Below are 13,621 nucleotides of genomic sequence, written 5' to 3' on the forward strand. Positions count from 1 at the left end.
ATTAATGCCATGGGGGGGTGCAGCTGTATTAATGCCATGGGGGGTCCAGCTGTATTAATGCCATGTGGGGGTCCAGCTGTATTAATGCCATGGGGGGTGCAGCTGTATTAATGGGTGTGTACCATGGGTGTTCCATCCATGCAGAATGAAGACAAGCTGAAGAAGAGACCGACAGGAGGGCAGGTGGGTGGTGCCAACGATGCTAGAGAAGGAGGGCAGGAGGAGGAGGAGGAGGAGGAAGAGGACAGCGAGAGACAGACTCCAGAGAGCGGTGCAGCCTCAGTGGAGCGGACGAAGAAGAAGACTAGTAAACTGAGACTGAAGAGGAAACACAGAGTGGACCCCCTGAGGACGGAGGAGACAGCAGCCCCCGAGAGCCCCACACCTCCACCACTACCTGGTGAGATACACACACCTCCACCACTACCCCGAGAGACACACCTCCTCCACTACCTGGTGAGAGACACACCTCCACCACTACCTGGTGAGAGATACCCACACCTCCTCCACTACCTGGTGAGAGACACACCTCCACCACTACCCCGAGAGCCCCACACCTCCTCCACTACCTGGTGAGAGACACACCTCCACCACTACCTGGTGAGATACCCACACCTCCACCACTACCTGGTGAGATACCCACACCTCCACCACTACCTGGTGAGATACCCACACCTCCACCACTACCTGGTGAGATACCCACACCTCCACCACTACCTGGTGAGAGACACACCTCCACCACTACCTGGTGAGAGATACCCACACCTCCACCACTACCTGGTGAGAGATACCCACACCTCCACCACTACCTGGTGAGAGATACCCACACCTCCACCACTACCTGGTGAGAGACACACCTCCACCACTACCTGGTGAGAGACACACCTCCACCACTACCTGGTGAGATACACACACCTCCACCACTACCTGGTGAGATACCCACACCTCCACCACTACCTGGTGAGATACCCACACCTCCACCACTACCTGGTGAGATACCCACACCTCCACCACTACCTGGTGAGAGAGACACACCTCCACCACTACCTGGTGAGAGAGACACACCTCCACCACTACCTGGTGAGAGACACACCTCCACCACTACCTGGTGAGATACCCACACCTCCACCACTACCTGGTGAGAGACACACCTCCACCACTACCTGGTGAGAGAGACACACCTCCACCACTACCTGGTGAGAGACACACCTCCACCACTACCTGGTGAGAGACACACCTCCAACACTACCTGGTGAGAGACACACCTCCAACACTACCTGGTGAGAGACACACCTCCAACACTACCTGGTGAGAGACACACCTCCAACACTACCTGGTGAGAGACACACCTCCTCCACTACCTGGTGAGAGACACACCTCCACCACTACCTGGTGAGATACCCACACCTCCACCACTACCTGGTGAGATACCCACACCTCCACCACTACCTGGTGAGATACCCACACCTCCACCACTACCTGGTGAGATACCCACACCTCCACCACTACCTGGTGAGATACCCACACCTCCACCACTACCTGGTGAGATACCCACACCTCCACCACTACCTGGTGAGATACCCACACCTCCACCACTACCTGGTGAGATACCCACACCTCCACCACTACCTGGTGAGACACCCACACCTCCACCACTACCTGGTGAGAGACACCCACACCTCCACCACTACCTGGTGAGAGACACCCACACCTCCACCACTACCTGGTGAGAGACACCCACACCTCCACCACTACCTGGTGAGAGACACCCACACCTCCACCACTACCTGGTGAGAGACACCCACACCTCCACCACTACCTGGTGAGAGACACCCACACCTCCACCACTACCTGGTGAGAGACACCCACACCTCCACCACTACCTGGTGAGAGACACCCACACCTCCACCACTACCTGGTGAGAGACACCCACACCTCCACCACTACCTGGTGAGAGACACCCACACCTCCACCACTACCTGGTGAGAGACACCCACACCTCCACCACTACCTGGTGAGAGACACCCACACCTCCACCACTACCTGGTGAGAGACACCCACACCTCCACCACTACCTGGTGAGAGACACCCACACCTCCACCACTACCTGGTGAGAGACACCCACACCTCCACCACTACCTGGTGAGAGACACCCACACCTCCACCACTACCTGGTGAGAGACACCCACACCTCCACCACTACCTGGTGAGAGACACCCACACCTCCACCACTACCTGGTGAGAGACACCCACACCTCCACCACTACCTGGTGAGAGACACCCACACCTCCACCACTACCTGGTGAGAGACACCCACACCTCCACCACTACCTGGTGAGAGACACCCACACCTCCACCACTACCTGGTGAGAGACACCCACACCTCCACCACTACCTGGTGAGAGACACCCACACCTCCACCACTACCTGGTGAGAGACACCCACACCTCCACCACTACCTGGTGAGAGACACCCACACCTCCACCACTACCTGGTGAGAGACACCCACACCTCCACCACTACCTGGTGAGAGACACCCACACCTCCACCACTACCTGGTGAGAGACACCCACACCTCCACCACTACCTGGTGAGAGACACCCACACCTCCACCACTACCTGGTGAGAGACACCCACACCTCCACCACTACCTGGTGAGAGACACCCACACCTCCACCACTACCTGGTGAGAGACACCCACACCTCCACCACTACCTGGTGAGAGACACCCACACCTCCACCACTACCTGGTGAGAGACACCCACACCTCCACCACTACCTGGTGAGAGACACCCACACCTCCACCACTACCTGGTGAGAGACACCCACACACACTTTTAATCCTTCCATAGGTGTGGCAGACCAATGACTGGGCTGGAACCCAGTTTAATCAGTATTAATCAACATGTTGATTTCTTTACTTTCTTTGTTTTAGTGGGATGGGCTTCTACTAATAATGTATTTAGTTGTTGTTTTAGTGGGATGGGCTTCTACTAATAATGTGTTTTGTTGTTGTTTTAGTTGGATGGGCTTCTACTAATAATGTGTTTAGTTGTTGTTTTAGTGGGATGGGCTTCTACTAATAATGTATTTAGTTGTTGTTTTAGTGGGATGGGCTTCTACTAATGTGTTTTGTTGTTGTTTTAGTGGGATGGGCTTCTACTAATAAAGTGTTTTGTTGTTGTTGTTTTAGTGGGATGAGCTTCTACTAATAATGTGTTTAGTTGTTGGATGGGCTTCTACTAATAATGTATTTAGTTGTTGTTTTAGTGGGATGGGCTTCTACTAATAATGTGTTTAGTTGTTGTTTTAGTTGGATGGGCTTCTACTAATAATGTGTTTTGTTGTTGTTTTAGTTGGATGGGCTTCTACTAATAATGTATTTAGTTGTTGTTTTAGTGGGATGGGCTTCTACTAATAATGTGTTTAGTTGTTGTTGTTTTAGTGGGATGGGCTTCTACTAATAATGTGTTTTGTTGTTGTTTTAGTGGGATGGGCTTCTACTAATAATGTGTTTTGTTGTTGTTTTAGTGGGATGGGCTTCTACTAATAATGTGTTTAGTTGTTGTTTTAGTTGGATGGGCTTCTACTAATAATGTATTTAGTTGTTGTTTTAGTGGGATGGGCTTCTACTAATAATGTATTTAGTTGTTGTTGTTTTAGTGGGATGGGCTTCTACTAATAATGTGTTTTGTTGTTGTTTTAGTGGGATGGGCTTCTACTAATAATGTGTTTTGTTGTTGTTTTAGTGGGATGGGCTTCTACTAATAATGTGTTTTGTTGTTGTTTTAGTGGGATGGGCTTCTACTAATAATGTGTTTAGTTGTTGTTGTTTTAGTGGGATGGGCTTCTACTAATAATGTATTTAGTTGTTGTTTTAGTTGGATGGGCTTCTACTAATAATGTATTTAGTTGTTGTTTTAGTGGGATGGGCTTCTACTAATAATGTGTTTTGTTGTTGTTGTTTTAGTGGGATGGGCTTCTACTAATAATGTGTTTAGTTGTTGTTTTAGTGGGATGGGCTTCTACTAATAATGTGTTTTGTTGTTGTTTTAGTGGGATGGGCTTCTACTAATAATGTATTTAGTTGTTGTTTTAGTGGGATGGGCTTCTACTAATAATGTATTTAGTTGTTGTTTTAGTGGGATGGGCTTCTACTAATAATGTATTTAGTTGTTGTTTTAGTGGGATGGGCTTCTACTAATAATGTGTTTTGTTGTTTTAGTGGGATGGGCTTCTACTAATAATGTATTTAGTTGTTGTTTTAGTGGGATGGGCTTCTACTAATAATGTGTTTAGTTGTTGTTTTAGTGGGATGGGCTTCTACTAATAATGTGTTTTGTTGTTGTTTTAGTGGAATGGGCTTCTACTAATAATGTATTTAGTTGTTGTTTTAGTTGGATGGGCTTCTACTAATAATGTATTTAGTTGTTGTTTTAGTGGGATGGGCTTCTACTAATAATGTGTTTTGTTGTTGTTTTAGTGGGATGGGCTTCTACTAATAATGTATTTAGTTGTTGTTTTAGTGGGATGGGCTTCTACTAATAATGTGTTTAGTTGTTGTTTTAGTGGGATGGGCTTCTACTAATAATGTGTTTCGTTGTTGTTTTAGTGGGATGGGCTTCTACTAATAATGTGTTTTGTTGTTGTTTTAGTGGGATGGGCTTCTACTAATAATGTATTTAGTTGTTGTTTTAGTGGGATGGGCTTCTACTAATAATGTGTTTAGTTGTTGTTTTAGTGGGATGGGCTTCTACTAATAATGTGTTTCGTTGTTGTTTTAGTTGGATGGGCTACTACTAATAATGTGTTTTGTTGTTTTAGTGGGATGGGCTTCTACTAATAATGTATTTAGTTGTTGTTTTAGTGGGATGGGCTTCTACTAATAATGTATTTAGTTGTTGTTTTAGTGGGATGGGCTTCTACTAATAATGTATTTAGTTGTTGTTTTAGTGGGATGGGCTTCTACTAATAATGTGTTTAGTTGTTTTAGTGGGATGGGCTTCTACTAATAATGTATTTAGTTGTTGTTTTAGTGGGATGGGCTTCTACTAATAATGTGTTTCGTTGTTGTTTTAGTGGGATGGGCTTCTACTAATAATGTATTTAGTTGTTGTTTTAGTGGGATGGGCTTCTACTAATAATGTATTTAGTTGTTGTTTTAGTGGGATGGGCTTCTACTAATAATGTGTTTCGTTGTTGTTTTAGTGGGATGGGCTTCTACTAATAATGTGTTTCGTTGTTGTTTTAGTGTGATGGGCTTCTACTAATAATGTGTTTCGTTGTTGTTGTTTTAGTGGGATGGGCTTCTACTAATAATGTGTTTAGTTGTTGTTGTTTTAGTGGGATGGGCTTCTACTAATAATGTGTTTAGTTGTTGTTGTTTTAGTGGGATGGGCTTCTACTGATAATGTGTTTAGTTGTTGTTGTTTTAGTGGGATGGGCTTCTACTAATAATGTATTTAGTTGTTGTTGTTTTAGTGGGATGGGCTTCTACTAATAATGTGTTTAGTTGTTGTTTTAGTTGGATGGGCTTCTACTAATAATGTATTTAGTTGTTGTTGTTTTAGTGGGATGGGCTTCTACTAATAATGTATTTAGTTGTTGTTTTAGTTGGATGGGCTTCTACTAATAATGTATTTAGTTGTTGTTGTTTTAGTGGGATGGGCTTCTACTAATAATGTATTTAGTTGTTGTTTTAGTGGGATGGGCTTCTACTAATAATGTATTTAGTTGTTGTTTTAGTGGGATGGGCTTCTACTAATAATGTATTTAGTTGTTGTTTTAGTGGGATGGGCTTCTACTAATAATGTGTTTTGTTGTTTTAGTGGGATGGGCTTCTACTAATAATGTATTTAGTTGTTGTTTTAGTGGGATGGGCTTCTACTAATAATGTATTAAGTTGTTGTTTTAGTGGGATGGGCTTCTACTAATAATGTGTTTTGTTGTTTTAGTGGGATGGGCTTCTACTAATAATGTGTTTTGTTGTTGTTGTTTTAGTGGGATGGGCTTCTATTAATAATGTGTTTTGTTGTTGTTTTAGTGGGATGGGCTTCTACTAATAATGTATTTGTTGTTGTTTTAGTGGGATGGGCTTCTACTAATAATGTATTTGTTGTTGTTTTAGTGGGATGGGCTTCTACTAATAATGTATTTGTTGTTGTTTTAGTGGGATGGGCTTCTACTAATAATGTATTTGTTGTTGTTTTAGTGGGATGGGCTACTCCCAAAATGTCTAGGCTTCCCAAGCTGGAGCCTCTTGGCGATAGGAGTCGATCCGGTAATGATGATTTATAGTGACTGTCTAGACCTGTCATCTGACTGTCTCCACCACCACTCCACTGCTGTATGTTAACCACTAACTAACCACTAACTAACCACTAACTAACCACTAACTAACCATCTGTCTGTTCCTCATCTAGCAGCCTGTTCATGTCATGCTGTTGTTTCTTCTCTTTCACTAACAGCTGATGATGTCTCTTATTCCATGTTAAACACTGACCCCATTTCCTCTCTGTCTACAGAGCATGTTAAACACTGACCCCATTTCCTCTCTGTCTACAGAGCATGTTAAACACTGACCCCATTTCCTCTGTCTACAGAGCATGTTAAACACTGACCCCATTTCCTCTCTGTCTACAGAGCATGTTAAACACTGACCCCATTTCCTCTCTGTCTACAGAGCATGTTAAACACTGACCCCATTTCCTCTCTGTCTACAGAGCATGTTAAACACTGACCCCATTTCCTCTCTGTCTACAGAGCATGTTAAACACTGACTCCATTTCCTCTCTGTCTACAGAGCATGTTAAACACTGACCCCATTTCCTCTCTGTCTACAGAGCATGTTAAACACTGACCCCATTTCCTCTCTGTCTATAGAGCATGTTAAACACTGACCCCATTTCCTCTCTGTCTATAGAGCATGTTAAACACTGACCCCATTTCCTCTCTGTCTATAGAGCATGTTAAACACTGACCCCGTTTCCTCTCTGTCTATAGAGCATGTTAAACACTGACCCCATTTCCTCTCTGTCTATAGAGCATGTTAAACACTGACCCCGTTTCCTCTCTGTCTATAGAGCATGTTAAACACTGACCCCATTTCCTCTCTGTCTATAGAGCATGTTAAACACTGACCCCATTTCCTCTCTGTCTATAGAGCATGTTAAACACTGACCCCATTTCCTCTCTGTCTATAGAGCATGTTAAACACTGACTCCATTTCCTCTCTGTCTACAGAGCATGTTAAACACTGACCCCATTTCCTCTCTGTCTACAGAGCATGTTAAACACTGACCCCATCTCCTCTCTGTCTATAGAGCATGTTAAACACTGACTCCATTTCCTCTCTGTCTATAGAGCATGTTAAACACTGACCCCATTTCCTCTCTGTCTATAGAGCATGTTAAACACTGACCCCATCTCCTCTCTGTCTATAGAGCATGTTAAACACTGACCCCATCTCCTCTCTGTCTACAGAGCATGTTAAACACTGACCCCATTTCCTCTCTGTCTATAGAGCATGTTAAACACTGACCCCATTTCCTCTCTGTCTACAGAGCATGTTAAACACTGACCCCATTTCCTCTCTGTCTACAGAGCATGTTAAACACTGACTCCATCTCCCCTCTCTGTCTACAGAGCATGTTAAACACTGACCCCATTTCCTCTCTGTCTACAGAGCATGTTAAACACTGACTCCATCTCCTCTCTGTCTATAGAGCATGTTAAACACTGACTCCATCTCCTCTCTGTCTACAGAGCATGTTAAACACTGACCCCATTTCCTCTCTGTCTACAGAGCATGTTAAACACTGACCCCATTTCCTCTCTGTCTACAGAGCATGTTAAACACTGACCCCATTTCCTCTCTGTCTACAGAGCATGTTAAACACTGACTCCATCTCCTCTCTGTCTACAGAGCATGTTAAACACTGACCCCATTTCCTCTCTGTCTATAGAGCATGTTAAACACTGACCCCATTTCCTCTCTGTCTACAGAGCATGTTAAACACTGACTCCATTTCCTCTCTGTCTACAGAGCATGTTAAACACTGACCCCGTTTCCTCTCTGTCTATAGAGCATGTTAAACACTGACCCCATCTCCTCTCTGTCTATAGAGCATGTTAAACACTGACCCCATCTCCTCTCTGTCTACAGAGCATGTTAAACACTGACTCCATCTCCTCTGAAAACATATTGTAATTGTCTGTCTTCTCTGTCTGATGGAAGTTGTATTAAATCTCTCTGTTGATCATACGAACATCCGACATGCCTCCTGTATCCTGTCCCTTTAGTCTGTGTCTGTTACGTGGTTCAGGTCATCTTGATGTATGGGCTGTTTATAGTTGACCGAGTTAAAATATTGTACAGGAAGTTGTCAGGACACATTTCTGACACGCTGTGTTTTTTGATTTCAGCTAACAGAAACCAGTTGCCAGCCTTATATAGATGTAGCTAATTTAATCATGTCTCCTCCTCCTCTTCCTCCTCCTCTCTCTTCCTCCATTCCTCCTCCTCACTCTCTTTCAGAGTTCTTCGGCAAGCCCCTCCCTCCCGTGGCCAACCGTCAACAACAACCTAACAGCGACACTCATGATGTCATATCCTAGCCCCTCCCCTCCACCGGGCTCCTCCTTCCTTACCTGATTGGTTTATCCATCCCCAAGCCCCACCTTCAATTCAAACAACATTATTTGTCCTCTTCAAGCATTTCTATTAGGCTTTGACCTGACCCCCCCTCACCACCCCCCCCCCCAAAAAAATGACAGTTTCTTTGGTTTCTTTTCAAAGTACGTGCTGTGTAGAGGTCTGCAGACTCCACCACCACCAGCCGAGATGATGCTCCCAAGACCAATGAACCAGCGCCACTGTCGGCCCCGAGCTCACAGGACTACGATGGGGGAGCGGACTGTCCAACCCTGGAGAGAGAGACTGGGTGGGCCCTGGAGAGAGAGACTGGGTGGGCCCTGGAGAGAGAGACTGGGGATGACTGGGTGGGCCCTGCAGAGAGAGAGACTGGGGATGACTGGGTGGGCTCTGGAGAGAGAGGGGTGGGCCCTGGAGAGAGACTGGGTGGGCCCTGCAGAGAGAGACTGGGGATGACTGGGTGGGCCCTGGAGAGAGACTGGGTGGGCCCTGGAGAGAGAGACTGGGGATGACTGGGTGGGCCCTGGAGAGAGAGACTGGGGATGACTGGGTGGGCCCTGGAGAGAGAGACTGGGGATGATTGGGTGGGCCCTGGAGAGAGACTGGGTGGGCCCTGGAGAGAGACTGGGTGGGCCCTGCAGAGAGAGACTGGGGATGACTGGGTGGGCCCTGGAGAGAGACTGGGTGGGCCCTGGAGAGAGACTGGGTGGGCCCTGGAGAGAGACTGGGTGGGCCCTGGAGAGAGAGACTGGGGATGACTGGGTGGGCCCTGGAGAGAGACTGGGGATGACTGGGTGGGCCCTGGAGAGAGACTGGGGATGACTGGGTGGGCCCTGGAGAGAGACTGGGGATGACTGGGTGGGCCCTGGAGAGAGACTGGGGATGACTGGGTGGGCCCTGGAGAGAGATGGAGGGTGACTGGGTGGGCCCTGGAGAGAGAGACTGGGGATGACTGGGTGGGCCCTGGAGAGAGAGACTGGGGATGACTGGGTGGGCCCTGGAGAGAGAGGGAGGGTGACTGGGTGGGCCCTGGAGAGAGACGGAGGATGACTGGGTGGGCCCTGCAGAGAGAGACTGGGGATGACTGGGTGGGCCCTGGAGAGAGATGGAGGGTGACTGGGTGGGCCCTGGAGAGAGAGACTGGGGATGACTGGGTGGGCCCTGGAGAGAGATGGAGGGTGACTGGGTGGGCCCTGGAGAGAGATGGAGGGTGACTGGGTGGGCCCTGCAGAGAGAGACTGGGGATGACTGGGTGGGCCCTGGAGAGAGACTGGGGATGACTGGGTGGGCCCTGGAGAGAGACGGAGGATGACTGGGTGGGCCCTGCAGAGAGAGACTGGGGATGACTGGGTGGGCCCTGGAGAGAGAGAGGATGACTGGGTGGGCCCTGGAGAGAGACTGGGTGGGGATGACTGGATGGGCCCTGGAGAGAGACTGGGTGGGGATGACTGGGTGGGCCCTGGAGAGAGAGAGGATGACTGGGTGGGCCCTGGAGAGAGAGAGGATGACTGGGTGGGCCCTGGAGAGAGACTGGGTGGGGATGACTGGATGGGCCCTGGAGAGAGACTGGGTGGGGATGACTGGATGGGCCCTGAGAGAGAGAGGATGACTGGATGGGCCCTGAGAGAGACGGAGGATGACTGGGTGGGCCCTGGAGAGAGACGGAGGATGACTGGGTGGGCCCTGGAGAGAGAGGGAGGATGACTAGGTGGGCCCTGAGAGAGAGGGAGGGTGACTGGGTGGGGATGACTGGGTGGGCCCTGGAGAGAGAGGGAGGATGACTGGGTGGGCCCTGAGAGAGGGAGGATGACTGGGTGGGCCCTGAGAGAGAGACTGGGGATGACTGGGTGGGCCCTGAGAGAGGGAGGATGACTGGGTGGGCCCTGAGAGAGAGACTGGGGATGACTGGGTGGGCCCTGAGACAGAGAGGATGACTGGGTGGGCCCTGGAGAGAGACTGGGTGGGGATGACTAGGTGGGCCCTGAGAGAGAGACCGAGTCATATTCATTAATCACCAAACAAACAGGGAAAGTGACTGATGGTAAACGCTTGTTTCCGTTGTGTGTTGCAAAACATTTTAGTACGACGTGTCCTAATGAATAGGACCATGTTGACGCTGAAGAACACAGCATTGTGTTTAACACAGACTGAGAAATAAATTCATATTGATATGGACTTTATGGATAGGTATATTTATATGTACGTATATCACATATATATATATATATATATATATATATATATATATATATATATATATCTCACACACACATCAGTATGTGGACACCCCTTCAAATGAGTGGATTCGGCTATTTCACCAAAACCCGTTGCTGACAGGTGTATTAAATCGAGCACACAGCCATGCAATCTCCATAGACAAACATTGGCAGTAGAATGACCTTACTGAAGAGCTCAGTGACTTTTCAACGTGGCACCGTCATAGGATGCCACCTTTACAACAAGTCAGTTTGTCCGATTTCTGCCCCGTTAGAGCTGCCCTGGTCAACTGTAAGTGCTGTTATTGTGAAGTGGAAACGTCTAGGAGCAACAACGGCTCAAGACGTGAAGTGGTAGGCCACATAAGGTCACAGAACAGGACCTCTGAGTGCTGAAGTGCGTAAAAATCGTATGTCCTCGGTTCATGAAATGGGTTTCCATGGCCGAGCAGCCGCACACAAGCCTAAGATCACCATTTTGCAATGCCAAGCGTCGGCTGGAGTGGTGTAAAGCTCACCGCCATTGGACTCTGGAGCAGTGGAAACACGTTCTCTGGAGTGATGAATCACACTTCACCATCTGGGTTTGGCTGATGCCAGGAGAACGTTACCTGTCCCAATGCATAGTGCCAACTGTAAAGTTTGGTGGAGGAGGAATAATGGTTTGGGCCCCTTACAGTCTGAAATCTCAACGCTACAGCCTATAATGACATTCCCGACGATTCATTGCTTCCAACTTTGTGGCAACAGTTTGGGGAAAGCCCTTTCCTGTTTCAGCATGACAATGAATCGGAACGCCGACTGTGAGCCAGGCCTTATCGCCCAACATCAGTGCCCGACCTCACTAATGATTTTGTGGCGGAATGGAAGCAAGTCCCCCTGCAGTAATGTTCCAACATCTAGTGGAAAGCCTTCCCAGAAGAGTGGAGACGTTTATAGCAGCAACGGGGGGTCCAACTCCATATTAAAGCCCATGGTTTTGGAATGAGATGTTTGATGAGCAGGTGTCCACATACTTTTGGTCATGTAGTGTATGTGTGTGTGTACATACACAAACACACTGAGTATACAGAACATTAAGAACACCTATTCTTTCCGTGACACAGACTGACCAGATGATCCCTTATTGATGTCTCGTGTTAAATCCACTTCAATCAGTGTAGATGAAGAGGAGAGGAGACGGGTTTAAAGAAGGATTTTCAAGCCTTGAGACAATTGGCGACATGGATTGCGAATGTTACAAGACAAGAAGATTTGAATTGTCTTTTTTTTTAACAGGGGATGGTAGTAAGAGCCAGTTGCACCCGTTTGTGTCAAGAACTGCAAAGATGCTGGTTTTTGTTGTTGTTTTTTTTCATGCTAAACAGTTTTCCTGTGTGTATCAAGAATGGTCCACCATCCAAACGACATCCAGCTAATTATGACACAACTGTGAGAACAGCATTGGAGTCGACATGGGGCCAGCGTCCACACCTTGTGAAGTCCCCGACCAATCGAGGCTGTTCTGATCGATAGGGGGGGGGGGGGGGGGGGGGGGGGTACAACTCAATATTACTGTGTTCCTAATGTTTAGTATACTCTGTGTGTGTGTGTGTATAACTTTGCATTGCAGTAATTTCATTGGTCTCATCCTGTTTTTAATCTGACTAAAACATCCTCAACCTGTCCACCTTATTCCTAGTTCCTGTTTTAATCTGACTAAAACATCCTCCCTGGAGACTGAAACCTGTCCACCTTATTCCTACTTCCTGTTTTAATCTGACTAAAACATCCTCCCTGGAGGCTGAAACCTGTCCACCTTATTGTTTAGTCCCTGTTTTATTTTTTTCCCTGCTAATAATATCAGTATTATAGGGTGTACTGTCTGTGATAAAGACATCTTTCAATGCATCCTTAGTGCACTACATGATAAAGTAGTGCACTACATGATAAAGTAGTGCACTACATGATAAAGTAGTGCACTACATGATAAAGTAGTGCACTACATGATAAAGTAGTGCACTACATGATAAAGTAGTGCACTACATGATAAAGTAGTGCACTACATGAAAGTCTACAGTCTGTTATAGTCACTACATACTGTACTCTACAGTCTGTTATAGTCACTACATACTGTACTCTACAGTCTGTTATAGTCACTACATACTGTACTCTACAGTCTGTTATTGTCACTACATACTGTACTCTACAGTCTGTTATAGTCACTACATACTGTACTCTACAGTCTGTTATAGTCACTACATACTGTACTCTACAGTCTGTTATAGTCACTACATACTGTACTCTACAGTCTGTTATAGTCACTACATACTGTACTCTACAGTCTGATATAGTCACTACATACTGTACTCTACAGTCTGATATAGTCACTACATACTGTACTCTACAGTCTGTTATAGTCACTACATACTGTACTCTACAGTCTGTTATTGTCACTACATACTGTACTCTACAGTCTGTTATAGTCACTACATACTGTACTCTACAGTCTGTTATAGTCACTACATACTGTACTCTACAGTCTGTTATTGTCACTACATACTGTACTCTACAGTCTGTTATAGTCACTACATACTGTACTCTACAGTCTGTTATAGTCACTACATACTGTACTCTACAGTCTGTTATTGTCACTACATACTGTACTCTACAGTCTGTTATAGTCACTACATACTGTACTCTACAGTCTGTTATAGTCACTACATACTGTACTCTACAGTCTGTTATAGTCACTACATACTGTACTCTACAG

The 13,621-nt window shown here is 46.7% G+C and overlaps 1 protein-coding gene across 5 annotated transcripts in view; it reads left to right on the forward strand.

The window, feature by feature from the left end:
- Positions 1 to 9,009, forward strand: part of LOC110527175 (ADP-ribosylation factor-like protein 13B) — a 35,914-nt gene extending 26,905 nt beyond the window's left edge. Inside the window, exons 8-10 of one of the 5 annotated variants that reach the window (XM_036982076.1) lie at positions 145 to 400; positions 6,212 to 6,280; positions 8,537 to 9,007. In XM_036982076.1, coding sequence (XP_036837971.1) covers positions 145 to 400; positions 6,212 to 6,280; positions 8,537 to 8,616 — 405 coding nt within the window. In that variant the 3' untranslated portion in view covers positions 8,617 to 9,007. Of the gene's footprint in view, positions 1 to 144; positions 401 to 6,211; positions 6,347 to 8,536 lie in introns of all 5 variants that reach the window. The other 4 variants (XM_036982077.1, XM_036982075.1, XM_036982078.1 and 1 more) reach the window with 4 other exon arrangements.
- Positions 9,010 to 13,621: the final 4,612 nt, after the last annotated feature.

This window comes from Oncorhynchus mykiss, chromosome 7, assembly GCF_013265735.2.
Source record: "Oncorhynchus mykiss isolate Arlee chromosome 7, USDA_OmykA_1.1, whole genome shotgun sequence".
Classification (NCBI taxonomy): Eukaryota; Metazoa; Chordata; class Actinopteri; order Salmoniformes; family Salmonidae; genus Oncorhynchus; species Oncorhynchus mykiss.